This window comes from Mirounga angustirostris, unplaced genomic scaffold (genome assembly GCF_029215605.1).
Source record: "Mirounga angustirostris isolate CCGP_5_RB_7025 unplaced genomic scaffold, mMirAng1.0.hap1 SCAF_4, whole genome shotgun sequence".
Taxonomy (NCBI): Eukaryota; Metazoa; Chordata; class Mammalia; order Carnivora; family Phocidae; genus Mirounga; species Mirounga angustirostris.
The window spans coordinates 119,370,641-119,397,902 of NW_026991712.1; the positions used below are offsets into that span (position 1 = coordinate 119,370,641).

General features: G+C 45.5%; 1 protein-coding gene across 1 annotated transcript; it reads right to left on the reverse strand.

The window, feature by feature from the left end:
• Positions 1 to 24,217: 24,217 nt before the first annotated feature.
• Positions 24,218 to 27,170, reverse strand: CCN1 (cellular communication network factor 1). Its single transcript, XM_045897287.3, has 5 exons — positions 26,859 to 27,170; positions 26,338 to 26,551; positions 25,632 to 25,988; positions 25,289 to 25,500; positions 24,218 to 25,167 (listed from the first exon to the last, which is right to left on the reverse strand). Exons 1-5 carry the CDS (start codon positions 26,919 to 26,921, stop codon positions 24,865 to 24,867), a joined length of 1,149 nt encoding a protein of 382 aa, XP_045753243.1. The 5' UTR covers positions 26,922 to 27,170; the 3' UTR covers positions 24,218 to 24,864.
• Between the last annotated feature and the right edge of the window lie 92 nt (positions 27,171 to 27,262).

Consider the following 27,262-nt stretch of genomic DNA (forward strand, 5'->3'; position numbering starts at 1 on the left):
AATCTTCCAGGAAAACACTCTGTATACATTTTTTGTATGGCTTGCATTTTGAAAGATTCACAGACCTGTTGAAAGGTTGTCTGCACCACCCTAACCCCAGCCCCTTTCTCCAGTATACACACTGGAGGTTGGCAGAGCATACAGAGAGCTTGTGCTAACCTTTATCAAGTTACTGGATCTAACCGAGCCTCTGTTTTCTGATCTGGAAAATGAAGATGCTGGATTAGGTGATTTCTGAAGGCCTTCTAGACCTATGTGGCTATGACAGTATGCCATTCATCTATCTCGAATAGAATACAAGAGGTCTCTTTCAGCATTCTAGACTGTTGATGTTCTAACCTACATTAGGAAACAATGAGAAAAAAGTCTGTATCCTCCCTCAACCTGAGTGCTCTAGTTTCTCTTCCTTGAAGGGCCTTTAAAAAAAAAAAGCATCTAGAATATACTGACTCACCCATGCTTTTCATAGGCATGCTTTTCATGGGCATGGGACCTTGCCCCAAGCTGGGGACTCCACAGTTGGGCAAACTGTTCCTCACCCTCCCGGCACATGCGTAGCGCTGATTGAATGGACTTTTGTCTTTGCGTCTGCTTTCTTAACACCTTCATTAGGAATGAAGTCACTTTTCTAAAACTAATAAATAGGAGAAAAGGGGAGGGGGACCTAACCAATTTTGTTTTTAAACTATATGCCATATAACTTTGTCTTCAGTCTGTCTATAATTCAATTGAAGTTTTTTTTTTTCTGACAAAATTAGGGGACATATGTTCACTCAGTCTACATAATAGAATGGTCAGGTGTGTGTTTAGACAGGAAATGTGTAAATCTCTTTTTATGTATGTATTATTGCTACAATCGTAAACTTGAAAAAAAAAATGTCTGCCATAAATGGCTCCTGGCACCAGTCACCTCATTAGTGCAGTAAGTATTGCCTCTCACACTAAACACATTAGCATGTTTCGCTGGTTAATGATGTTAACTGTGTGTCTAATGCTAGGATTACTAATGACTCTCAAAGTGCATAACTTTTCCCCTTCTTTCTGCCCCACAACTGTCGTGGTCCTGCATCACACACTGGCCGAGGCAGGGCAATCAAAGTCAGCTCACCGGCTCTGCTCCCAACTGTGAGTCACACACCGACTGTGTGACTCTGGACAAGCCTTTTACCCTTTTTGGACCTGGGGTTCCTCACCTGAAAAACAAAGGGCTCCATGTTGGGCCATCTCTAAGGTACCTTCTGGCATGGACAGGCAAGGATCCTGCCATCCTCCAGCCTGGAGAGGCTCTCTGCTGCCAGCTACTGTTGATTCTTGGAACTTCTATTCCCACGGGGCTGGTTCCAGTCTATACCAGCTCTAAAAATCCTTGGCCCTTGCACTCTACTATTCTTCCTAGAATCAAGAGTGCAGCTTTTGCTCAGACTTGGATTCAAAACCCCAGAGTCAATAAGAACCTGCTCCCATTTAAAGATGAACTCAAGAACTGTAGTCCTTCCTGGGGCAGGTAGATCATATTTCCTGTGTGTTTGCTCTGTCACCTGATGTTTGCTTATCTTCTATTCAGTCATTCGGGGTGAACATTCCATATTTTGCCCTCTTCAGATTCCAGCCAGTTGAGTTTGTGGGCCCTTATGAAAACTTTCCCTGTGGGCGTTTTTCATCTCCATTCTCTTTTTTTAGAGAAGTTTCCAAGAAGGAATGTGGAATACAGCCAAACAGGGTGGTAGATGGTTACCCAGGAGTGGCCTCCACAGGCTGCTGGGCCAGAGGAACAGCAACCCTTAGTGATATAGACTAAAAGTTGGCTCTGGCCTTGGCAGACCCTCCTTTGTCCTTAACTAGCCTTGGGAGTATGTGGTCCTCCCCTGTATCTTTTCCTTTTGCCTGCAATGGGTATATAACACCTTTCAATAAGTACCAGACTGAGAAGTCACCATAAAATAGCATGCCTTAGACAGTACTCTGTAACTCATCAACAAAAATCTTTATAAAGCATTTGAATGGAATATTCTGTCTGGACGTGGGATAAGGTTTGTTTTCAACTTCTCCCGTAAGCTCTTTATTCTTCTGTTCCTATGTTTATTCTTTTTTTTTTTTTTTTTTTTTTTCTTTTCTCTCCTTCCACATCCTAAGTGAAAGCCAGGGGATGACTTCTGGATTATCTTGAGTTTTCAGTAAATTTTTGCTGCTAAATTACCCAAATGAGATCAGGATACCCTGGAGCCACTATACTTATTTGTTACAGGTTGTCACGTAAATAGAGAGGAGCTCTTCTGGGGGGCCCATGCAGTGCAGCCTTCCAGGAGAAGGCATTTGTGGGGAGAAGGAATGCAATGGGCCAAAGCAAGAAGCATGGTATTATTCTGGTAAAGCAGAGTCTGCCATAGGGCACATCCTCTGCCTCCCCCTCTTCTGCTGGACCCAGTGCGGGCAGCATGTGGTGCTTTGGAAAGGCCTTTCTGGAAAGGCAAACCACAAGAATGCAGTCCTGCATGTTGCCTCCTGAGCCACTCAGGGCAGTGATGATTGGCCCCACACAAATGTGCCCATGGGTTCTGCCACTTAACAGCTCATATCTGGAAATACATACTCATGTCATTGCTAGACCAGGGATGGGGGTGAGGTTGGGGACTGATTTGACAGGGATTTCGAATTCGTAAGGGGGCAGCCCAAGCTGGATAGCATGTCCAACTCTGGCCTGTTGGTACGTTGTTCCTGCCCTGTGTGTGACAGTTCCTTTCCCAAACGGGTATTTTGTCCTGAGTCTTAGGGCAGAAGAGACAAACAGATGGAATGCATCAACTACATCTCTTTTCTTAGGCCCTTTGCTGATATTAGTTAAAGCTGCTTAGCTCTTCACTTGGAAGTAGTTTTGACTCCACTTTAAAAGGAACATTTGCAAAGGGAACGCAAACCAGTGCTTTGTCATGAATCCGCATGTTCGGGGAATCCGAGATTTGAGTTCTTGGCGGAATGAAGGAGGCCTCAAGCGGCATGTCTTCCTGAGCCGCGGCTGCAGGGGTGCTGATCCGAGGGCAGGGCTGCTGTGCCTTTCTCCCCTCTCCTCACTCCCGTGGGACTTTCTGCACAGACCTCAACCCACGGCTGCTGGTTTTCATCACTTCTTCAGCTGGAGGTGCATTCAGGCCAGCTGTGGACTCTTTAAGGCATTACAGAGCCACTGAGAGGAATTCAAGGGTCTTGAGGGCGAGGTGGAGAGACTGTGCGTACCACACGCAAGACCTCCAGCCGGCGGGGACGGGGCTTTCACTGATCCAAGGATATTGTTACGTATCCCCCAAAATTCAGTGACATGGATGCATCTCCCCAGCATAATGGTGAATGAAAGGAGCCAGACACAAGAGTATGGGCAGTAGGATGCTCTCCGTAAAACCTGCATAAACAGATGAACCTAATCTAGTCTGTTCAGGAGTCAGAAGAGTGGTTACCCTTGGTGAGGGGATGGGTCGTGTCTGGAAAGGTGTCGGAGAGGGACTCCCGGGGAACTGGTGACACTCTGTTTCTTGATTGGGGTGCTGTTTATACAGGTGTGTTCAGCTTTTGAAGATTTATCCAGCTGTAAAGATACTTACAGTATATGCGCTTTTCTGTATGTACATATTTCAATAAAAATAATTAACTAAGAGGCAGGTCTATGTACAGTGATGTGGAACTATCTCTAAGGTATATAGTTAAGCGGGAAATGCATATAACAGAGCAATATGCAGAATATGCTATTCATTGTGTAAAAAATATTTGTGTAGGTATGTAATTGTATATGGAAGGCCACTGGGAAGAGTGGTTGCCCTGTGCTGCTTGGAGACAGAGGCAGGAGGAGAACTTGCTTTTTACTCCATGTCTTTTTGTGCCTTTTGAGTTTTGTATCGTGCGTATGAGTAGAACATTAAAATTATTTTTTTTAAAGATTTTATTTATTTATTTGACAGAGAGAGACACAGAGAGGGAACACAAGCAGGGGGAGTGGGAGGGGAGAAGCAGGCTTCCCGTGGAGCAGAGAGCCCGATACGGGGCTTGATCCCAGGACCCTGAGATCATGACCTGAGCCGAAGGCAGACGCTTAACGACTGAGCCACCCAGGCGCCCCAGAACATTAAAATTATTAATAAAATTATTCATTAAAACAATTAAAGAAGATATTATACTAAGTGAAATAAGACACAGAAGGACAAATACTGTATGATTTCACTTATATGAGGAACTTTAGAGTAGTCAAGTTAATAGAGACAGAAAATAATATGGTGGCTGCCAGAGGCTGGGGGGAGGAGGGGATGGGAAGTTTTTGTTTAATGGGTGCAGAGTTTCAGTTTGGGAAGATGAGAAAAGTTCTGGAGTTGGATGGTGGTGGTGGTTGCACAAGAATGTGGATTTACTTAATGTCTCCAAACTACACTTAAAAATGGTTAAAATGGTAAATCTTATGTTGTGTATATTAAAAATTAAAAATATATTAATTAAGGCTAAATAGTCATTTTTAAATGAAGGTAAATTTATATGTGCTGACTCTGTCATTTGCAGGCTGTGTGACCTTAAGAAGTTCCTTAACCTCCCTGTGGCTCCATCTCTTGGTTTCCTATTTAAGATAGTATTAGTACCTGTCTTATGGGGTTGTTGTAAAAACCAAATGGAAGAACATAGGTAAAAAGCTTGGAATAGTCCTTGCAACATAAGCGCTTAAGAAATGTTAATTATTTTTATTACCATTTTGGGCAGAATTCCTTGTGTGATACCATCTGTACGTGTGCGTGCACGCACGCACCTGATGTACTCATGCGTGTATCCATCATATATTTATGTCTAGCAAGACATTGTGCTAAGGGTTGGGTAGGCAGTGGTGAGCATGGACTGTCAGGGTAGAGAATGGTGGTGTTGATAGGATTCCTCTTTATTTAGAGAGGTCACAGGAAATCTCTCTGGTAGGTGACAATTCTGAAGTAGATATTAGCAAAATAATGGAGCCAGCCTTGCAAAGACTAGAAGACCTTTTCTGACAAAGGAAGTAGAATATTATGAGATCCCAAGTTTGAAGGCCTCTTGTGGGTGAATAAGGAGGAGAGTAGTGTCAGAGGAGATTGGAATGTACATAGAAAGTTCTAGAAAAATGGGGAAGAAACTATTAAAAGTGGTTTCTCCCTGGGGAGTGGGACTCAGGAAGGTGTGGGAAGAAGGGTGTGGAGTGGAGGAAAGGAATTTTACTTTTCACCTCATTTCCTTCTATCCTGAATTATTTGCCATAAGCACGTATTTTATTATTTTTTTAAAACGCTAGTTAATAAAAAATTGAGAAATTTTAATGATTAATAGTAAGGAATCTAATAACCTTTTCTTCTTTCAAGAATCACCTCATCTCAACTCTCTAGTCTCTTTTCATGAAACAAGAGAGTAATGTAATTTATATCTGCTCATTGGTCTGAAAATAGGGCTGATGTAGCCTTCTTCTCATATCTCTTCAGCCATCTTTCTCTTTGAGCTGGTAATAGTGTTTTTCAATGCCTTTCAGTGAAACCCTTGAATCCTCTCTTCCACTGGGAGTATTTTTACTTTTTGTAAAAAAAAAAGTCTTTCAAATTCATATGGGATTCTTACCTTGTGGTCACTACAGTGACGGAAGCACAAGGAGGCAGGTGCCTGCCCTTTCCAACTGAGGGGAAGAGGAGAGGCGATGGGGACTGAGGGACCAAAGTAAAAGGAAGAAATCAAGCACTGTGCCGGCCAGACACTCCCGAGGCCCCACGGGGCTGGGTGCTTTCCTTCTCTGGGGCTCACTCTGTGCCTGGTGCTTTGTCTAAGTTGGGCAGGAGTGAAAGTTTCCCTGAGGAGTGTTCTGAAAGGTAGAGAGAGGTTCACCTTGTCCAAACAGAATTCCAACAATGGAAAGACCGCTTGGACTCAACTCTGAGTCAAGACAACTGATGATGTGTTCTAGGAGAGATCTCAAAACCAGCTTGGAGGCAGTGTGGGTGGCGGTTTTGATCTGGAAGTCTCCAGGCATTTTGAGTCCTCTAAAATGACCTGGAATCAGAAAGGAGGAACATAGAGCATCTGATCTGTGTTTAGCCTGCCTTGCTGATAATTTCATTGCCTACATGGCAGCGGGAGAAATAAGGTGAATGACCAATTTGGAACTCTGCGCAGGGCTATTTGGAAGCCCAGCCCATGCTCCCACTGTCTCTTCCCTGTCCCCTGTGTTTATTCTCTGCGCATTTTGATACCCGTTTCCATCCTGGAAGAAGACTGTAGTTCAAACTTTGTCTTTGGCATCTGGCCAGATGTGACACCTGAGTTTCTTCTCATCCAAGCCTTGGCAGTGCCGTTCCCACTGTGCGTATGCTGTGGCCCAAGTCATCCTCGTCCAGACAGCTCTGTACGCTGCAGGGGACGTCTTCCAGGTTGACTTCCTGCGGTCCTGTTCCAGGAACACTTCCTGTCCCCCATCACTTTGTGTTTAGAAAACTCACTCTTTTGCCAACTATGAGCAATAATATCAATAATAAACTAGGATTTCTCAAGTGCTTATTCCGTGTCAGGCAGTGTTCTGAGTACTTTAAGTGGCTTAACTCATTTAACCGTCATCACGACTCTGGGAAACAGGGGTGGTTACTGTCCCTGTTTACAGATGAGAAGACCAAGGCACAGAGATAAAAGCTTGCACAGCTTCCTTTCTGCCAGGGCTCTCTGCTCCCTGCGCCAGCCAGCCGGCCTGTTCCCTGTGTGTGTGGATGGCCCCTGTGGAAGGGGCCTGGCCCCTGATGAATAATCTCCCCTTGATCTCCTTTCACATCCTGAGCAAAAAATGTGTCCCCGGATTCCTCCTGCCAGCCCCATCTGTGAAGCATGTGGGCCGATGTTTGAATAAGAATGACTAAAGGAGAAAGCGATTTTATGAACTTCAGACTGTGAACTCAAGGAAGAGAGTGAGTCAGGCCTCCACATTCCTGAAATACTTTCAGGAGGCTCAGTGACCTCAGACAATAAGAACCTGAGGCCGAGCTCTCTGGACATCCTTGGGAGGCCCCCCACATGGAAGAACGTGAAGGCAGACACTCTGCACCCAGTTCCTGTGTGCACTATGTGGGGTTGAAGATCATGAGCCACAGCAGCCCAAGACTGTCCAAAGTACATCCTTGCTTTTGCCCAGGCTGTTCCCTCTGCCTGGAATGCCTTTCCCCAGGCCCTTTTCAGCTTGCCCTGAAGCAAAGGCTCTGCAGTCTGGCTCTGCAGGGCTTTGTGCGTGCCTCTCTCAGCCCCCAAACCCCTGGCCCCTAGAGAAAATGGCTTTCAACATGTCTGCCCTGTACATAGTTACACCTGCTGAGCTTGGTAACCGCTCCAAGGTTCTGGAAAAAATCCTGTCCTGGGAGGTGGGAGATGTGGGTTCTAGTCCCATCTCTGGCCTTGGCCATGCAATGTAACCTCCCACACTCACATTCCTCGTGAATTAAAATGATTTGTTTTGATCTGCCGCTCCCACAGACAGTGACCTCCCGAAGTACAGGGACCTTTAATCCCTGGTACTGTTCTCAGTGAGAAATAGGCACACGTCTATCAAGTACGTTTCAGTAATCATGGACAGATTTTTCTCTTCGGCTTATACTTCCATCCATCCCTTTCCTTACCAGGTTTAGCCCCCCAGTTGGCATGGTGTACAAACCATTCACAAAGGGAAGTATCATCCCCTAAATCAAAAATGGGTGATCTTTTTTGTGTGCACATTTCGGGGACAGAGCAACCGAAAAGCTGCAAGAGGATCGGTTCTGACACCACACAGGTGAATCATGGAAAATGACTCAAGATGAACCACGTGGTACCTCAGGAAGCCTTCCAAGATCTTTGAGCAGGGAAGGCGTAAAAGGTTGTACTTGGGGCCCATTCCATGGATGGAAAAGCCGAGAGGAGAGTCACAGGCATGAGAATTCTCTTAACGGCTGCACCACATTCCAAAAGGAGCAATCGTTGAAGGACGGAATGAGAGCATGCAACTAAGCAGGCTGGGAATTATTGGCCTAAAGGCTGTGATTTGGATGCTCTAGTCCCCCGACTCCTTGGGAAAAGTGCTTTCAACTTTTCCCCCCAAACACTCATTAAACCTACGGAGATTGGCAACAGCATCAACGCCAAGGAGAAAGCCCTGCCCTAGAGTTGGGAGATACAGGTTCTAGTCCCATCTCTGGAACTAACAAAGTCAGTGGCCTTAGCCATGTCACATAACCTCCCATGTCACCTCAACTGTGACATGAGGAGGTTGGACTGGTAAAGAAGTAAGCTGAGGTTCTATGACTCTCCTGCTCTTCTGTGTCGCCTACATAAACATTCCTCCAGTGACCAATCTGGCACTTGCCGCAGCCTCTACTTTTACATGGAACAAGGCTGTCACCTCGGAGTTCCACAAAGTGGGGGTAAATGCAGGTACATATGGCACATATTCGATTGGGCAAATGGGATTTTTATTACCTAATGAGTTTAAAATCCATTTGCAGGCTAGATGGGGGAGGCCCTCTTCCTCCATCCCATTCTTTTTTTTTTTTTTTTTCTTTAAGACTGATTTATTTGAGAGAGAGAGCAGGATGGGGAGGGGCAGAGGGAGAGGGAGGGTTAATTTCAAGCAGACTCCCCACCGAAAGAGGAGTGTGACACAGGGCTCCATCCCACGACCCTGAGACCATGACCTGAGCTGAAATCAAGAGTTGGACGCTTAACCGACTGAGCCACCCAGGTGCCCCCATCCCATCCCATTCTTTCCTCCATTCTTGCCCACTGGCCCCTCACCATCTCCCCCTGCCCAGTGGTGGTCTTTTCCTCATTCTGCCTGACCAGTGGAAGCTGCCTGAGGAAGCTGAGTTCTGCCATCCTAACTGGAGCTGCCCTGGTTCACCTTGCTGCACCTGCCAGATGCCTTCTGCAGCCTCCCAGGTAGTTAATGATCTTCCCTTGGGCAGAAGAGCCCTTTAATAATTTACCAGAGTAGATAAAGAAAAAAGCATAGCTCTCTACTTGGAGGCCAATTAGGCTGGCAATTCAGACAGTACGGATGGGGTTAAGATTGACTTCAAGCTCAAACCCAGGTTTTTTGTATAGGAATCCTGCCTTATAACTATGTATATAAAGTCTTATCAGAACCCTCATTCAGATACTTAAACTCTCCAGCGCTGCTGGATGAGCAGCACTTTAGGGCTCCTTTACTTCGCAGGAGAATTAGCTATATTAAAAAAAACAAAAAAACCCAAAAAAACCAACACCACCAACAAAATACCCTGGGACAAAACAAGATAAACATTTAAGGAACTCTATAGAAAGAAAAGTTATTTTGCATTTTCTGACTTCTTGGGTTCTTTATTAGAATTTGAGAAAAATTTTTTTGCCGGGAATTATATATTTCATTGAGTCAAAAGTACAGACTTTGAGAGACAGCATGGTACAGTGGTAAAAAAACACATGCTTTGGAATGAGAAATCTAGGTTGAAATCTTACCTTCAACTACATGTGAAACCTTGAGGAACTTACTGAGATTCTCTGAACCTCACTTATCTCTAAAATGAAAGTAATAATTCTGTCCTTGGATATTTTTCATGAATCATAAATATGAAAAGAATCACCTGGCACACAGTAGACAATAAATGATGTATCCTCCTCCTCATCATCAGGCTTGACTATATCCAGAAAAAGTTGGGATTCTGTAAAGTCATGAGAAAAAAAATACTCCCTCTTAAAAGTGTAACAGTGAAATTTAATAAGGATAAAGAGAGTAGACTGTAAGACTGGTGGCCCCCAAGGAATCACACACATCCTGGTACCCAAGACCTTGTGCAGTTCCCTCCCACACTGACTCTGGGTTTGACCATGTGACTTGTTTTGGCCAATGAGGCCTTAGTAAGTGTGAAGTACTCACGGGCTTGCTAAGTGCTTGCACACTGGGACTGTCCTCATGGAACATCTCCTCTTAGTAGCCAGCTATTTGGCTATAAAGAAGCTCAGGCTAAACTACTGAATGATGAGACACCACAAGAAGAGAGACCGAAGGGATGAGAGGCCATCTTGGACATTTCAGCCCCAGCCCAAGCTCCTGGCTCAGTGAGTCACTGCATGAATAACCACCAAGCTGCACCCAGTCGACAAACAAAATCATGACAAATAATAAATCCTCGTTGTTTTAAGCCACCAAATTTTGGAAGGGTTTGTTACACAAATGCCAGATCCTAAATTTACATTAAGGAAAGTCAATAATACAAGTAGAAGTGGCAGATCATCCTTATAGAGGTCATATGAAATAGACCATGAGATTTCAGTTAATAATTGTTATATTAGTAAGTATTGACATACTGCTAAGAAATTAAATGCTTTCGTTAAACAAATGAATTGGTTAATTGACTGCACAGTTATTGAGTGCGTGCTGGTTACCAGGCTTTGTGCTGGTGTCTGGGGATACTAAGAAAGTTAAGACTCAATTCTCCTGTACCATATTGTCTCTTGGATTCTGAAATTTAAGTCTGTATTTGTGTTGGAGGCTGGGAAGACAAGAGAGTAAGTGCTCATGGTTTAGTAGGGAAGGTGGATTTGTAAATAAAAGTGCACTTAGATTCCTTAAGGGAGCTGATAGACTTCCTGGCATTGGCACTCAGGGAAGATCTAGAGGGCCCTGTGAACCCACCAATATCCTGTTTTTAGAGGGGCCCTGAGAAACTCCAATGTATCTGGAAGCAAGCAACCAGGGAACGAAGGCCTGAAGACTAGACCATGTGAGGAATAATTGTACCCACTATAAATGTTTATCTAAGGGGAAAAAAACAGAAAAAGAAGAAAAGAAAAGAAAGGCTGGGAGTGCAGCCTGGGGATGAAGCACATAATTCAGAGGACTTAAAAATATGTGGAAGAGGATTAAATTCCTTCTGAGCACTGCCAGGAGGAGAACCATTAACAGTTACTAAAAGTTATAGGGATATGGATTTCAAGTTAATATTCAGAAGAACAGCTAACACTTCTGGAGCATGAACTACAGAAAGAGGCAGAGCAGAAACCATCTCTGTCCGTGAGAAAGGCTCAGGTCACTCCTTGCCAAGGACGTGAGGAAAGGGTTCTGGGGGTGGGTGGAGCCAGGAACCTCCAAGTCTCTCCCAAGTGTAGGGTCCCCCAGGTCACCTCTGGAGTTCTATTATTTTTATTCTGACTGAATAGTATTAAATAAAACAGATGACACCTGCCCACCAGTAGTGAGTGGGAGAACTGTCTGTCCACCAATGATGACAGGAGACTGAGCCTAGAGATTAGGAACATGAGAATTCAAGCCTCAGGAACCCATAGCCGCTGCCTCTGATGTCTCTCACCACTTTGAAAGGATCATGAGAACTTGTTTTTTCCGGGGATTATTTATCACACCCTGGGGGCAGACTCAGAGGTGCAGGTCAAGCAAATATGAGCCTGTGGATTTCGCAAGCATGTGGCAGTTTAGGATGAACAAGGGAAGAGAACTAAGCAAGTGTAAGGAAGCCATCTGGCATTTCTGATCGGGTATTACAGTGTCGTGCCAGCACCATCACCAAAGAACCTCACTGGCTCGCTCCTGCTTCTCTCACCCTTTAGACAGCAAACTATAGGGGAGGAGATCTTTTCACAGATGTGGGTCCCATTTCCTGTTGGTGGGTCCTGTAGCACCAACAGCACCAGGACTAGAACTACAGGTTCCTAGGTCTGTGGGAAACAGAGGATCTGGGAGGTCAAGTTTAGGATCCCCTAGAGGCTTGAGATGATGGGCCCAGTCTAGGGATGTCTTTCACTTACTGTCACCGACTGTGAGTGGGAAGAAAGGGAGAGATTTGCAGAGTGTCCTCTGACCCAACAATTTCCAGGGTCTCCATGCTCTTGCATACCTGTGCCTTTGTATGCACTGTTGTCACTATCCGCCTTGCCCTTTCTCCCTTCCCCTTTTCTACCAAGTCCTGACTTCCAGATTGTACCTCATGTAAAACCTTCTCCAACTCTCTCAGGCTGAGGCAGCCTCACACCTGCATTGTATTATTTGGCACAGCTTACTGTAACTAGACTGTGAGGCCAGAGGCTGAGTCTTGTTCATCTTTTTATTCTCCCAAACGAGTGGCACAGAACCTAGAATGTCTCAGATGCTCAGTACACATGGGTCAAAGGTATGAAGCTCCTGGTTTTCCCTCCCCACACGGGTGGCATGCTCACGTGGGCTCTGTCCTGTGCGGGGCACGTGCCTGCGTCATGCGTGCGCTCACGCGTGCTCTCTTCTGTGCCCGGAATGTGCCTGCATCATGCATGCGCTCACGGGTGCTCTGTTCTCTGCCGGCTCTGTGCCTGCGTCATCCGGCGCTTACTTTCTCCGTGCTGTGCGGGGCACGTGCCTGTGTCATCCGTGCGCTCACCCGTGCTCTGTTCTGTGCCGGGTATGTGCCTGCGTCATGCGTGAGCTCACGCGTGCTCTGTTCTGTGCGGGGCACCGTTATCGCTGTGGCCCATCTCTCTGAAGTTGGAATGCAACTTTCTGGGCAGAAATAACTTCATTCTAAAGTAAACGAAACGAAGGAAAATGTGGTTTCCATTTGCTCTATCCACGACGGGGAAGCCCTGGCACCTGGGGGAGGGGGTTGGTCTGACTGGGACCGCCTGAGCGGACCAGGAACCCTCAAGGGAGAGAGGCTGGTCATAGCAAAAACGCTTCAAGCCACTGACCCAGCACAAAGACTCTACTGTGGGGAAACTCAATATAAGGGTGTGTGCCTTGCTCTACGGGAATGCGATACACGAAATACAAAGTCATAAAGTAGATAAACCTGGGATGGTTATTGACTTTACAAGAGAACTTGCCAGCAGGTTCCTCTAAATAGGCGGCTCCCACAGTCCACTTAAACTGTGATTTTATTTTCAGAAGTTTGATATTACACACCGGTTTTCAGGAGAAACATAAATAGGTCCCCGAGGAGCCTGGCGTCGCAGTGTGTCTGGCCAGCAGCTCCTTGACCAGGCCTTGAGGTGAGCAGGCCTTGAGCTGCTGTGAGTGCTAGAGGAGCTCCCTCCATGTCTGCTCACTGAGTCCAGGTGTTTGCAGTGTTAGGTGCGATAGGAAGCAGCAGACCCAATCTGGACCTTCTTACCTCTCCTTGAGTGCACTGATAGAATGCTCAGCACCCTTTCCTGTAAGGGGGACATAGAATTTGTAGCGGCTACTCATTCATTCATTCATTCACTCAAGAATGTTTACGATGTACTTTCTATGTGCATGACACCGTGCTAGACACAGCAGAGAAGAATGTAAGATGCGTTCCTGTCCTCTCCGAACTCAGTCCAGTTGAGAGATGAGCCCTTGGATGTCATTGGTTCTAGAAAGGACATATTTTTACCCTTTAACATTTCTGAAATCAAGATGCATTTTACTGCAGGTGGTATGACATAGTTGGCCATATTTGGATGGATTTTTCTTAGTGGTGTGGAAAATGGTGGTGTATCTTAACAATCATCAAAGTCTTAGATGATATAGGGTATATGAAAGTGCTAATTAATGGTTTAATGCCATAGGACTCCAAGTGGGATTTGATATTTGAAGGATAAAAATGGGCCCCTATGTGAATATACCACGTGGATTTCCCTTTGCAGAGAATGTGTATCATAAGTTTAAAATAATGTCCCTTTTCCATAGTTACCCAGGGAAGCTGGGCTAGAGTGGCCTTGTCCTTCCTCCATTCTGGGAGTGAGGAGTGTGTAGCCACCTAGCCCTGATTCCCTTCCATGCCGGTCATGGGAAAACCAGAGGAGCAAAGTAGCAGGAACAGTTGTGGGTAGCAGCCCTTGAGGAATGAGGACCTAGGTTTTGATTCTGTGACTCCTAGACGGCAAGTCCTTACTGAGCTGTGGCCCCTATGGCCCAGCACTGTGCCTGGCCTATAACGAACAGGAATTATAAACAGCAACTCTGTGTGTGTGTGTGTGAGTGTACCATAGACACATTTAAATGTATGTGCAGATATATATCAATGAATGAATTTCTGTTACTGAGGCCAAAAATGCATTACAAAAAAAGTTCGATGTGACTGCTAATCTTGACTTTTTGGCCCCAGTTCAGAACAACTTCTTAGAATCTGTCTAATGTTACAGGGGATTTCTTCCCTTTCTTTTTTTGGCCTCACCATTCCTCACCCAAAAAAGCAGTGGATCCTGTTGCTGGTGCTGAACGATTGCCATGTTCCATTTATTTCAATGGCTAGGTTCCCACAGCATGCCAAGAGATCTGGTCTCCAGCGTCTGGGGGCATAAAGTGAATGTACAGCTGCTAGGCAGGTGACCGTGAGGGTGACTGGGGGTGCTAAACACGTCCTTAGGAGCATATGCAGATACCCGGAATGGTGTAGACCAAATGCGTGGACGTAATGAAATCATCCAAATCCTCTAATTCAGCTATCATTGATGTAGCACATGAAGACTGTGAATTACTTATTAATACTCGCCCATACAGAATGTGAAGACTCTTGGCTGTCTAGTTAATGCCTTTTCTTGACATTCACTTTGTGAGCGCCATTATGATAGTTCGCTCGAGTCTGCAGGAATAGATGAGGTTATGGAGCCAGCATGGAGCTGTCCCCGTGGCCTTTTGTTTACATGTCACACTATTGCCGACTTTAAACTCCTGCACAACAAAGCTGTGCACAGCTAGCGGTAAGTATGAGCATTACCCTGGGAGGAACCGGAAGCCATTAAGGGGCTGGCCTCCTACAAGAATCTGACCTGTGGCACAAACACAGGAGCGTCAGGTGGCAGTAACCAAGTTTTCCAGGCCGCTTCTCTCTGGGCTTTTTGCCTTTGCCACTGGGTCCAAGTCGTCACTGGGGCAGCCTTGGGTGACCCACCAGTGATCCTGTCATATGGAGGCTGCCACATGGAGAAGCAGACGGCTGTTATCTCCTGCTGGTATGGTGCAGTGGCTACAGCTCCTATCTGGGGGTGTCAGTGCTAATTCACGCTCTGCAGGCGAGCAGCTCTGATTAGTGGAGCAGTGGGGGATTTCCAGTGCTAACTCTCATGGAAGGAACAGGCCTGTCCCCATCACCAGGGCGTGTCTCCGACAGGTCCCTGCTGAGGGCTGCTTTTCCTCCTATCAGCCATCAAGTGCAAAAGTGAAAATGCAAAAAGGCTTTTACTACTCAGGTCTTGTCTGAGGCTATAAATTTGCTGTCTTTGATAGTATTCCTAGGCTTCAAATCATTTGGTGTTTTTCAATTCAGGACATAATTCCAAAGAGCAAACTCCTATTCATCGTTCAGAACTCTGCTCAGCTATTTTGTCCTCTGTGAAGCTTCCTCTGACTACCCTCTATATTCTCATATTCCTGAGTTTTTTGGCATGGTTACAATGCACCAGAATTATTTGTATATATTGCTATCTCTGCTAGATGTGACATCCTTAAGGCTAGAGGCCATGTCTCTTTATTTCCTTGTTTGTCACCCCATGCCTGGCTGGCCCATGGCCTATCAAGTGCTATATACTTAGTAATGTTAAATAAATAACTGAAAGTTTTACTCCTGCCAAATATTTGTTTGTTGGTTTATTCACTCACATCTAAAAGTACTTTCTTCTCCTTTGGAAATGGTTATTGCAGTGCTATTTATAAAGCCCATAGACATCAAAAAGGATGATTTTAGCTATAAGTGACATTTGGCTTAACAAAAATGGCTTAAACAATAGGAGATTTATCATCACACCAAACAAGAGATCTGGCTGTCAGGCGAGGCCAGGGTTGGGTGATTCAGCAGCTTAGTGATCTCTTCAGAGACTCAGGGGCTTTTCACCTTTCTGCTTTGGCATCGTCAGTGTGTCAATGACGCCTCCTTCCTGGGCTCAAGAGGAGTGTTGTCCAGCAAAGAGGAAAGGCATTTCCTCCTCCAGTCTCCTTTTATTATCAAGGACCCCTTTCTCAGAACCTTTCCCTACCCCCACAAGATTGGTGAATCACCTCTTAGGACCTCTCACTGATAAGGGAAGAAGGCTCAAGCTGGCTGAAGCCAGGCCTGATGCAAACCCTGGCATTAGAATGGAGACAGGATTTCCTTTGACAATGGGAGAGAGAACACCTGAACAAAATTGGGGCTCTGGTAGCAAGGAGTCAAGGAAACGGGGGAATGGCTGTTGGATGGGCATCCAGTAGTGTCTGTCACATCAAGTATTTAAATTATGGCACATCAGTAATATAATGAAGTCTATAAAACCATTATAGCAACTAAGGGAGAACTGCATATATCAACATTAATTGACTTCCAAGGTATGGTAAATGTAAAGCTCTATGTACAGTCTAATCTTTTTTTAATACATGCAAGTTAGGTACTCCCCCATATCTGTGAATAATGCACACAACGCACTTAAAAGTAGCTGTGTGTATGCGTGTGTGCGCACAGGCACATGCGTTTACTAAAGGGGAATGCTTACTAGGAACCTTCATTTTTGACCTTCTGTATTTCTTATAATGTTCTTGTATAAGTACGCCTTCCTCTTGTTAAGAAAAATCCCAAGACATTAAAGAGAGCACTGTAAATAGCTAAGTATCATTCTGAATGAAGTCAATTAAAAGACGTGGGCTCCTTTCCAAGAACAAACTAATTTGGAATATAGGAAGGACCTCTATGAAAGTTTTGCTCATGAGCCCAGAATTTAAACTCCCTCCATGAATGAGCAACTTTTTTTTTTTAGCTAGCAAATCTCCTTAATGGAAGATCCAAATTTTTACCACGTTGAATCATTCTCTGTTTGCTGGAGAAGGGCGTCATCCTTGCTATGGGATGCTGACGGTGCTGACTCGCCTATAGAAAAATCCATTGGCAGGAGTCTTCCCAGGAGCCACGTTGACACCAAGAACCAGCCAAACCTCCCTGTAGCCCAAGTGCTTCCCTGTGTCCAAATGCATCTGTCAGAGATCAGCTGGGAGAATAAATCCTCTGAGGTCTACCTTCCGCTCTGCTCCTGGCTAACTAGCTATAATGACCTAGACAAGTTCTCAGTCTCTCTGGAGTTTATTGAATGTCTCTGGAAAATGAGTATTATTTATGTGACAGCCCTTGAAGGAAGGACTTAGCATCGTTTAAAAAAAAAAAATTCTAAAGCAAACTCCTGGCTATCTGTTGCGATTCCCCTCTGAAGGCTCTTCGGTTACTACAAAAATAGATGGTTAGATTCAGTGGCGGTTCAGGATGCAGTGTTTATCTTTGATCAACTTATCCAGTGTCTGTTGGAAAACGTGACATGATATTATAAATGGAATAGGTGTATACTTCTACTCAAAAATCCCCAGACTGTTACTGTACAAGGAAGCTGGGAAGTGAGGCCATGTTTACAGCCCCACAGCCATTTGAAATGAATGCAGTGGTCTCTATTCTTTCCTGGGCTTATGACACAGTGTTTCCATGCCAAAAATTATTTTTCTAAGCACTCTCATAGTAAAAGTAGTGCTCTAGGTTGTGCCATTTTAAGAAAGAACATGAGTTTTTAGAGATCATCTCTTCCTGCCCTTCTACTCCCCCAGCCACCCACGTACACACATGTGTCTCTTCTCCTTCAGTCTGTGCCAGTGAATGGCAGAGCACACGCGCTGAGGAAGCTGTAACTCAGCTCCCACCACGTAGCAACCGTCAGTCCACTGCTGCCAGATCTATGAAATTTTCAAAAGGAGCCAGAAATTTGGACTTCTCAGCTTTCAAATCTTGGCCAGATCTCAGTTTTTATAAACCCTGTGCCGGTTGAACAAAACATGTCTATTAGCCCAATCCTGCCCAAGCCCCCAGCCTGGGAACTCTGCCCTGGGGCGTTGTAGAACACATTTGCTTTCTCTTCTCCATAAAGATCTAGAGATGTTGGAAGATAGTTCTGATACCCCTTTCAATTTATTCTTAGTTGGTACTCACTCATTGACAAAACTCTTCAAGGTTAAACAGTCACAATACAGTGGTGTCTGTGCTAGAGTGAGGAGCTGCGTAAAGGGCCAGAGGAAAGAGTACTATTTGTCTGTCTTGGGGTGTGTGCAGGTGATGGGTTCTGTCCTGCTGTGTCCATGCAGAGTTAGACAAAGCCTTTCTCTAGAGCCCTTTAAGGATCTCTCTCCACTCCCCCCAACCCTGTAGCCATCTCGACTAAAGTAGATCCTGCCAGCTCTGTAAGGAGCTTGGGGTCAGTGTGCCAGGAGCGTTTCTGAGATGCCCACGAATCTGGTTGATGCAAAATAAATGCTGACACCCTTCCCCACACATGCACAAGCACAATGACAGGCATGGGGGCATCTTGGGTATAATTAGCAAAGCTTTTGTTTTTTCTGACTCTGCTCAAATTCGTTCCATTTTAGAGAGTGGACATGAGTTTCTTGCCCCCAAAAGGTTCTACTACATAGGTATTATGATGGCTAATTTTATGTGTCATCTTTACTAGGCTATGATGGTCATTTGTTTGGTCAAACATGAGTCTACATGTGCCGTAATGGTATCTTATTTTTTATTTTTTTTTAAAGATTTTATTTCTTTGTCAGAGAGATAGAGAGGGAGAGAGCAAGCACAAGCAGGGGGAGTGGCAGGCAGAGGGAGAAGCAGGCTTCCTGCTGAGCAAGGGGCCCGATGCAGGACTCAATCCCAGGACCCTGGGATCATGTCCTGAGCCGAACGCAGATGCTTAACCAACTGAGCCGCCCAGGTGTCCCGCCATGATGGTATTTTAAAGATGTGATTGACTTTGAGTAAAGCAGGTTACCCTCCATTATGTGGGTGGGCCTCATCTAATGAGTTGAAGGCCTTAAGAGAAAAGACTGAGGTTTCCCAAAGAAGAAGGAATCTGGCCTCAAGACTGGACAATAGAAACCCTGCCTTGTTTCCAGCCTTCCTGGCCTGACCTATAGATTTAACTTTTACCTGAATTTCCAATCCTGCTGGCTTCCCCTAAGGATTCTGGGCTTGCCAGCCCCCATAATCCCATGAGCCAATTCCTTAAAATAAATCCCTCTTTCTCTTTCTCTTTGTGTTTGTGTGTGTGTGTGTATATACACACATACATATATCCTATTTCCTATTGGTTCTCTTTCTCTAGAGAACCCTAATGTGGGTACCCTCTTCATGATACTTCTGAACCCAAAGCAAAAAATACAAGCAGCTTCAAATACTAACGGTCTATAAGACTCCAAACCCAGGTAGTGAAGATGTCTTTGACTTCTCTTAATGGCTGAGATGAGGAGGATATCATGAATTATTTCAGAAATTTCCAACTCAAGCACCAAGCCTTTGAATAGTTTCCAACCTGTTTATCTTTGAAAACACTACTGAGGTGACAAGTCCTCCAAGAAGCCCTCTTTCATCCCAGCTTCAAAGAGTTGGTAGCTTTCTCCTCAACCATCCTCTGTACCCTATTATACTTGTTACAACATATTTTGGGCTATGTGGTGTAGACTACTAGTTCTCTCCTCTATAGTAAAAGGTTCTCTGATTTTTAGCTGGTGACGTGGCAGCCCAGCATATGAACTACATTTCCCAGCCTTCCTTGCACCTAGGTGGGATGATTTAAGGAATGGAGACCGCACATGGTGAACAAGACAGCAGGAGCTTCGGTCCCTGAAACCTTGGGGCAACACATCAGCCCTGTACTGCCTACCTGGATTTTCACATGAGAGGGAAATAAACCTCTGTGTTCCTCAAGCCATTTTTATTTAGTTTTCTGTTACTTGCAGCTGAACCTAACCTTAACTCATTTTTGCTTACGTGCATGTCTCCTATACCACAAAGTGAAGGAGCCCTGCTTCTTTGTCAACTACTGCATAGCACTGTGCCCAGAATATAGTGGTGCCAGACAAGTGTCTACTGACTGGGTATAGGAATGCAAGGACAGAGGAATGACTAACAGCTAGGGGAAAGCCCAAGGTGAAGTAGGAAGAACACATTGTGCCAGGGAAGGGGCGCCTTCTAATTCAGCCTCAGTTTAAGACAACATTAATCTAAATTAATGTGCCAGGCACAGTATCAAGTGGTGCTTTGACAGTGGCAAAAAAGACAGGCAAAAATCTCTCCTCTCATAGAGTCTATTCTAGAAGAGGGAGGCATAATAAATACACAAGAAAATATCAGGGAGTGATGAAAACAAAATTGCCTGATATAATGAACTACTTTAGACTGGGTGGCGAGGGAAGGTCTGAGAAGGTAACATTTATGCCGAGACCTGCATAACAAGAAGAAGCATAAAGGGCACTGAGGCAAGAGGGGCATTTGAGGCAGAGGAACAGCTAGTGCAAAGGCCCTGAGGAAGAACTTAACATGGCTTACTTCAGGGAGAAAAAGGCAAGCGGGATTATGGTGAGGGTGATTGGGAAGAAGTAGGCAGGGCCCAGGACTTGTATGCTAAGTAAGGAGTTGAATGTTATTCCAAGAGTAAAGGGTAGCCATGGAGCCTTTAAGCCAAGGATTCACATGCTCTGTTTCACATTTGTAAAGAATCACTCTGGTTCCCATAAGGAAAATGGATTTTTGCAGGAAACCAATGATGTTTGGGTTGTGTATTGCTGTGTAACAAACAACACCCAAAACTTAGGGCCTGAAAATAACCACATTAGTTTGCTCAGTATTTTGTGGGTCAGGAAATCTGGGAAGGACTCAAGTGGTGTTCCATCTCTGATTCACAAGACAAGCTTCAGCTTGGACAATCTGCTTCCAAGATGGTTCCCTCCTGCACATGTGGTTCCCATGGAGGTACTTCCTGGCCTTTCTCTTTCTCCACATGGCATTGTACTCTCTGGGGCCTATCACTGTGGCATGGGCTTCTCACAGCCTGCTGGTCTTGGGTAGTTATACTTCTTATATGGAAGCTCATTTCTAAGAGAAATGAAGTAGGAGCTTCTAGCCATTGCCACAGTTGGAACTGGCACCAAAGTGCATGCCTCCTGGGTAGTTATTGGTTAAAGTAGTCAAAGAGCCCACGCAGATCCAAGAGGGTGGAAAAATAAACCCCATCTAGGCAACAGGGTCACATTGCAGAGGGCAAAGATATTACGTGGGGTGGAAGATATTATTGCAGCCACCTTTGGTGAAGACAGTATGTCACGTGAGGCCATTTCAGTAATTCAGGCAAAAGACGATGATGGCTTAGATTTGGATGTTTGCACTGGACATGTGAAAGGGGCGGATTCAGAATATGTGAGCAGAAGATATGAGAATTGTAAAGCACTAACAAATGCATCCGAGTACTTGTTTATTTGAATTGCACTTTGTAAGATTACACGGATGAGTGTTGCCCACCACCAATAAAGTAAGTCACAAATAAGTCTGTTCTATCAATAGGACACATACATCATTGTCATGCTTCACAGTGTGCTTTGTTTTGAAGAATGAGTTATTTAGGGCAGGGATTTAATGAGGCCCAGATATTGGGGCTATACAGGGAGATGAAAGCATGGACCTATAGACTGAGATCCAGGGATTGCCACATCCTGTAACCAAGAGTACTTTAGAGAGGAAAGAGGGCCTAAACATTACATTTTCAGAGGCTTCGTAGGGGTGAGTGCATTTGCTCACAGAAAGACCTGAGTGGTGTTCACCTCATGTATTCAGTTGCTCGAGAGACAAAGTTTTTCAGGTATGGAAGTCAATGCACCAAAGAGAGCATATGAAAAAGAATATTTATGGTGACAAATATAGCTGGAAGCTATTGTGCCATTTTAGAACAGGAGAGAACCATCCAGAGTCACTCAGTTAATTAATGGCAGAGCTGATGCTAAAAGACATGTCTCCCAATTCCAGTCTGGGATTCTTTCCCTTGCATCACCTGCCACCTGCCCAGGACACGGCTTAGTTCTGTACTGTGGTTCCTACTGGACCCTTGCTGTTGCTCATCTGACTTACAAATAGTAGCCAGAGGGTAGGAGAAGACTGTGAACAAAGCAAATCTAGTCTCTGCTGGAAAGATAACTCTAAAATATACTTTGCTAATTTTGACTCAGTTGCTTCTCTTTGTGAAGTGGACAACACATGTGTTTAAGTGAAAATCATCACAGTGAGACCACTTACTGTGCTGCTAAATGTCCCATAGAATACTTCTTAAAATTCACTAAATTCCTAAGATTCTCAGGTCACCCAAAACAAAAACAAGAAACAGCTCAAGACCACCACGGTCTTTTGGATTGGAAAGCCGGAACAACACAAATCTTTGCTGTGCGTGGAGAGGTACATCTATATTATGAGTGCTTGTATTAAATGTAACTTCTGTTTCACATATGCAGGTGCATGGTGTTTGATTTTGTTTTCTCAGTACTTGAAGTAGGCAGAGCTCCATGCCAGGCCTAGATAAAAGTTATATGTTCTATTTTGTATAATTTTATTCTCAACTACTTCGAATTTATTCACTTTTTATAGTTAAATAAAATGGACATAACTTGCATCTATTCTTCTTTATTAATTGAGCACTCTTATTTAAATGGAATCAGCATTTATGCATCACTCTTACTATATTTACTACAATACGATTAATGACCCAAAGATCCAGTATTTTCCCATGTCTGGTTTTATTTCGCATTTGAGCTTCTTCGTATACATATTACCTCCCTACACACTTAAAGGATCTATAACATACTACTCTTTGATCTCTATGTAAGAAGCAATTTGCTAGGCTTCAGTGTCGGAGGAAAAGACCTCAGGATTGCTGCCTGGGAATGTGAAAATCTTTCCTGTGAATTTAGATGTCTGTTCAACGAGACTGCACAACAAAAACCTCACACTTTTATTGTTTCACGTGTTAATATTGCACTAAGTTTAACTGCATCCAAGACTGCACCAGGTGGTGTTTCAGTTCCCAAATACCTTAAAATTTGAATGCCTCAGGCAAGAAAAACTGACAACTCAGTAGGTACAAGTTGTCATATTTCAGGCAAGACATTGCCAAAATCAGAAGAGCCTTTGCCCATAGATTTTTACCATCACATTTCTATTAACCTTTATGCATTTCAGTAAGGTTTTAACACAGATGCTTGGGCAGTGCATTTCCGTAGGTCTTCATTAAACCATCGATATTAAACTGTTTTGAAAAATCACCACGAGCTGTCCCCCTCCTCCTCTTTCAAAGCACTTTCTCGATGCCTAAAAATTCAAGTACTCTCTTAACCAAGTGCAGACCGAAATATTTCACTATGGATTTGAACAAGAGCCAAGAGGGTCGATGAAAGGAAAACTCCTCTATAAAAGGTTTATTGTCAGTGCTTTCTAAAGAGGTGGATTCTTCTAAAACAGGCTACCAACATTTTCACAAACATTGACGCAGCCTTCTCAACCTCTCCTAGACCTAAGATTGAGGTCCTTCTCTTTTAGGAATGCTCTGCATCTAGCCTTTGACCTTCTGGATAGCCAACTCTATCTAACTGCTCCCTCCTCCATCAGTATAACGTATATTATAAAAAGGAAAGGGGGGATGGGGTAGCTCGGTCCTCACGCTATTGGAAAAGTACTTGAAATTCCTTGCATTCCTTTGCATTTAACAGCATGTTTACCTAATCACTGGCTTATTAGGATTAACACAAGTCATTGCTTCAAGCTCATTCAGTGAAAACAAACTGACTCCTATAGACTCCCAAGATTTTTTTTCTCTGATCCCAACTAAGGGTGGATTTTTAAGTAGTTCGCCTACGCTTTAGGAGCAATATTGGGAAAATATAAAGTTATAAACAAGTGACCTTTTATAACACATTATCCAGCCATACTTAATCTTGCCCATGGATTTAGATATGGGCAGCCTGGGTTATGGACTGTTTTCATTGAAGTTTCTCTCCTCTACCGAGGTGACAAGCCTAATAACCTAGTGATTAAAATGATAAATGACTCTACTATACCCACCATGCAGTGATGGGGTGATGGAGATCCTTTGGCTTTGAATTCTTAGGAAAATAAAGCATTATTATTTAAATCACAAATTTAGCTTCAGATTCCTTGTGCTTCCTACAATGCCTCATATTCAATACATGTTTTAAAAAGATCACTTTAAATGCAAAGATTTTTCTCAGCTGAAGATAAAAGCAATCATTGTCTTATTTTTGTAGGTTAGTTCCCTGCTCTTACCCTAAGCTCCTAGAACAGTTCCTGGCACAAAGTCGGCACTCAAGTAGTTCTGTTTGAATGACTGAAAGGATGCACAATAAGCTAGGCTCTTCCCAATGACTCTGGGTAGTCTCTAAAAATACTGAATGCCACACACGCAGGTATTAGGTAAATATTTCTTTATTAAATGATTAATTCCATAAATAAATTCTTTTCACTGAATATAAAATTAAAATCATTTACAAATTATTCCAGTATTACATTTCCCTTCCCTCCCCAAAAGCTACACTTTTGATAAATAAAAACATTCAGTCTTAAAACACCTGATTTCTGTTTGCAGTTTAGAGTGCAGATAGCTGCCTCTCACGGACACTCACAGAGTGTCACCTCCAGGAAGGGATGGAACCCCCTTCCCATTTACTTCTGTCAAAAGATGAAGGCTTTAACTGATCAACTAACCGTGTTTTGTTTTGTTTTTTTTTAACAACTGTAGAACCGAAAGGAAAAAAAGCCTAGAGAAAAACATGCTTACCAAATAATTTACAAACAGAAAACAGAACGTCATCAACGGCACAAGCTCCAAAATGAAGCAGTAATGTGTACTCCAATATTATGAAGCGAAGTATTCTCCATTGTGGCTGCGTTAAGTGTCCGTCTGCACCAGCACCCTTGGCAGTTTCAAAATACCTCAGTACTACTCACGAATGAGCAGTGCATCCCTTCTACAATGAGTCCCTCACCCCCACCGCCCCCACCCATAGCTCCGTGATTCGGGCCCTCTTCTCCCCAGTTCCGGTCACCCGGGTAGCAATTAGTCCCTAAATTTGTGAATGTCGTTGAACAGCCTGTAGAAGGGAAAGGCCGCCTCGTTGGCATGCGGGCAGTTGTAGTTGCACTTGCAGGACTGGACCATCATGACGTTCTTGGAAAACGCCTCCCCGTCTTCGCAGCGGAAGCGCATCTTCACCGTGCGGGTCTGCTGAGGCGTGCAGCACCGGCCGTCCACGCACGAGCCGCAGTACTTGGGCCGGTACTTCTTGACGCTCGAACATCCAGCGTAAGTGAACTTGACAGGTTCGGGGGATTTCTTGGTCTTGCTGCATTTCTTGCCCTTCTGTAAGAGAGGAGCGAGAAGGAAAGTTAGGAACGGGGGTTTCTCGTCCTTGGACGAGAGGCCCGCATCTCGGCCCAGCTGCCTGCCGGGGAGGGGGCTACCAGCACCCCCACGAGCTTACTTTCAGGCTGCCGTACATGGGCAGGCCACAAGGCCGCACTTCACAAATCCGGGTCTCCTTCACCAGGCGACATTCACGGTTGTCATTGGTGACTCGTGTGGAGATCCCAGTGCCGCAGGTCTTGGAGCACTGGGACCACGAAGTTGTTTGAACGATACATTTCTGGCCGTGTAAAGAAGGGTTGTATAGGATTCGAGGTTCCGTTCCAAAAACTAGAGACAGACAAGAGGACAAATCTCTCAGAGGCACACTGACCCCAGCACGTTCAAGTACTCATTTCTACAAAGCTCCGAACTAGGAATGTGTTTCAGCACAACGTCTTTCGGGCTCAGTCTCAGCTTACCTGGGAGCCGCTTCAGGGAGCCACCTTTTCCAACGGCGATTAATTCATTGTTTCTGGTTAACTCCACCTCCGAGGCATCGAAGGCCAGCCCCTTGCCCAGGAGGCCATCCCTGTCGTCCACGGGGTCCTTGGCACCATCCTCGTCACAGACCCACTCCTCACAGCACTGCCCGGTAACTTTGACCAGCCGGGGGTTGGAACAGCCCAGGTTGGGGAGAGAGAGTTCTTGGGGACACAGAGGAATGCAGCCTACAGCGCCGTCGATACATGTGCACTGATGTTTACAGTTGGGCTGGAAACTTTCCCCGTTCTGGTAGATTCTGGAGTTATATTCACAGGGTCTGCCCTCTGACTGAGCTGCAAAGAGCACCGAAAGAGAAAGGGAAAAGAGGATAAAGTTAAGATTCCCAACCATGGCCTGAAACGCATACATATTTTCTGCTGTTAAATTCAATTTATGGTAAAGTTCCCTACAATTCCTCGGGGACTCCAGACCAGAACAATAAGTTAGTCAGGAATCACTTTTCCGTATGCGCTTTTCGTTGGGCCCAGACACACTGAATTGCATTCCAGACTGCTGAAATCATGTGCCTTTCTGCCAAGCTACCAACAACAAAGCATCACCATACATGGTCTCAAAATTACTAAACTTCTGGACTACGAGGACTATTATTTTTTTAAAGGGGCCAAACCACAAGCATCTTACCTCTGCAGATCCCCTTCAGAGCGGTGGAACTGGCGCCGAAATTGCATTCCAGCCCCTTGGTGTGGTCGCAGGGCTGCATTTTGCTGCAGTCCTCGTTGAGCTGCTTGGCGCAGACCTTACAGCAGCCGCAGTCGTCCCGGACCAGCCCGACTCCTGGGGCGCACTTGGGCGCCTCCTGGGGGCAGTGGCAGGCGGCGGGGCAGGTGGAGAGCGCCTAGAGGGGGAGAGAAGAGAAGGCACGCGTGAGACTCGGCGCGGTTCGCAGAGGAGCCCAGGGAAGGGAGGGGGGTGGAGGAGTTCCTCCGACCCTGTCCGCACGGGGTCTCTGATCCTGTCCACCCGGCCAGTCCGGGCGGCTGCGTCTGCCAGCAAGGCCCCCGACGCGTCTCCGTGGGGGGGGGGGGGGGGTGCCTAAAGAAGGCCCCCGAACTTTTGAGTTTAGTTTTCTCTGCTGGGGGCAATCTGGGGAAAGGGGAAGGACCTGGGAGAGCGGATGGGGAAGCGGAGGCAAAAGAACTCACCAGCCTGGCCAAGTGGAGAAGGGTGACGGCGAAGGCGAGCGTCCTGGCCGTGCGGGAGCTCATTGTGGCGCGCAGAGTCCGGACGAGCGCGGAAGCAAAGACGCCGACACACTGGTGCGCAGCGGACGGGGTCGGGTCCCGGGCTCCGGGCGGCGGGAGGCGGGTCGGGCTCCGGTCCGGGCGGCGGGGCGGCGGGCCTGGTGGCAGGAGGGCGAGGGCCGGGGTGGCGAGCGGGCTGCAGGGGTCCTTCTGTTGAGGTCCTTCCCGAGGAGGCGCGAAGGGCGCGGGTGCTGCTCGGGGGCGCTCTCGCTCGCGGTCTGCCCCAGCGCCCAGAGCCCGCCTTTTATACGGGCCGGCCGCGGCGCCGCGTGTTGCAGTGACGTCGGCTCTGTCTGCGAGTTCCA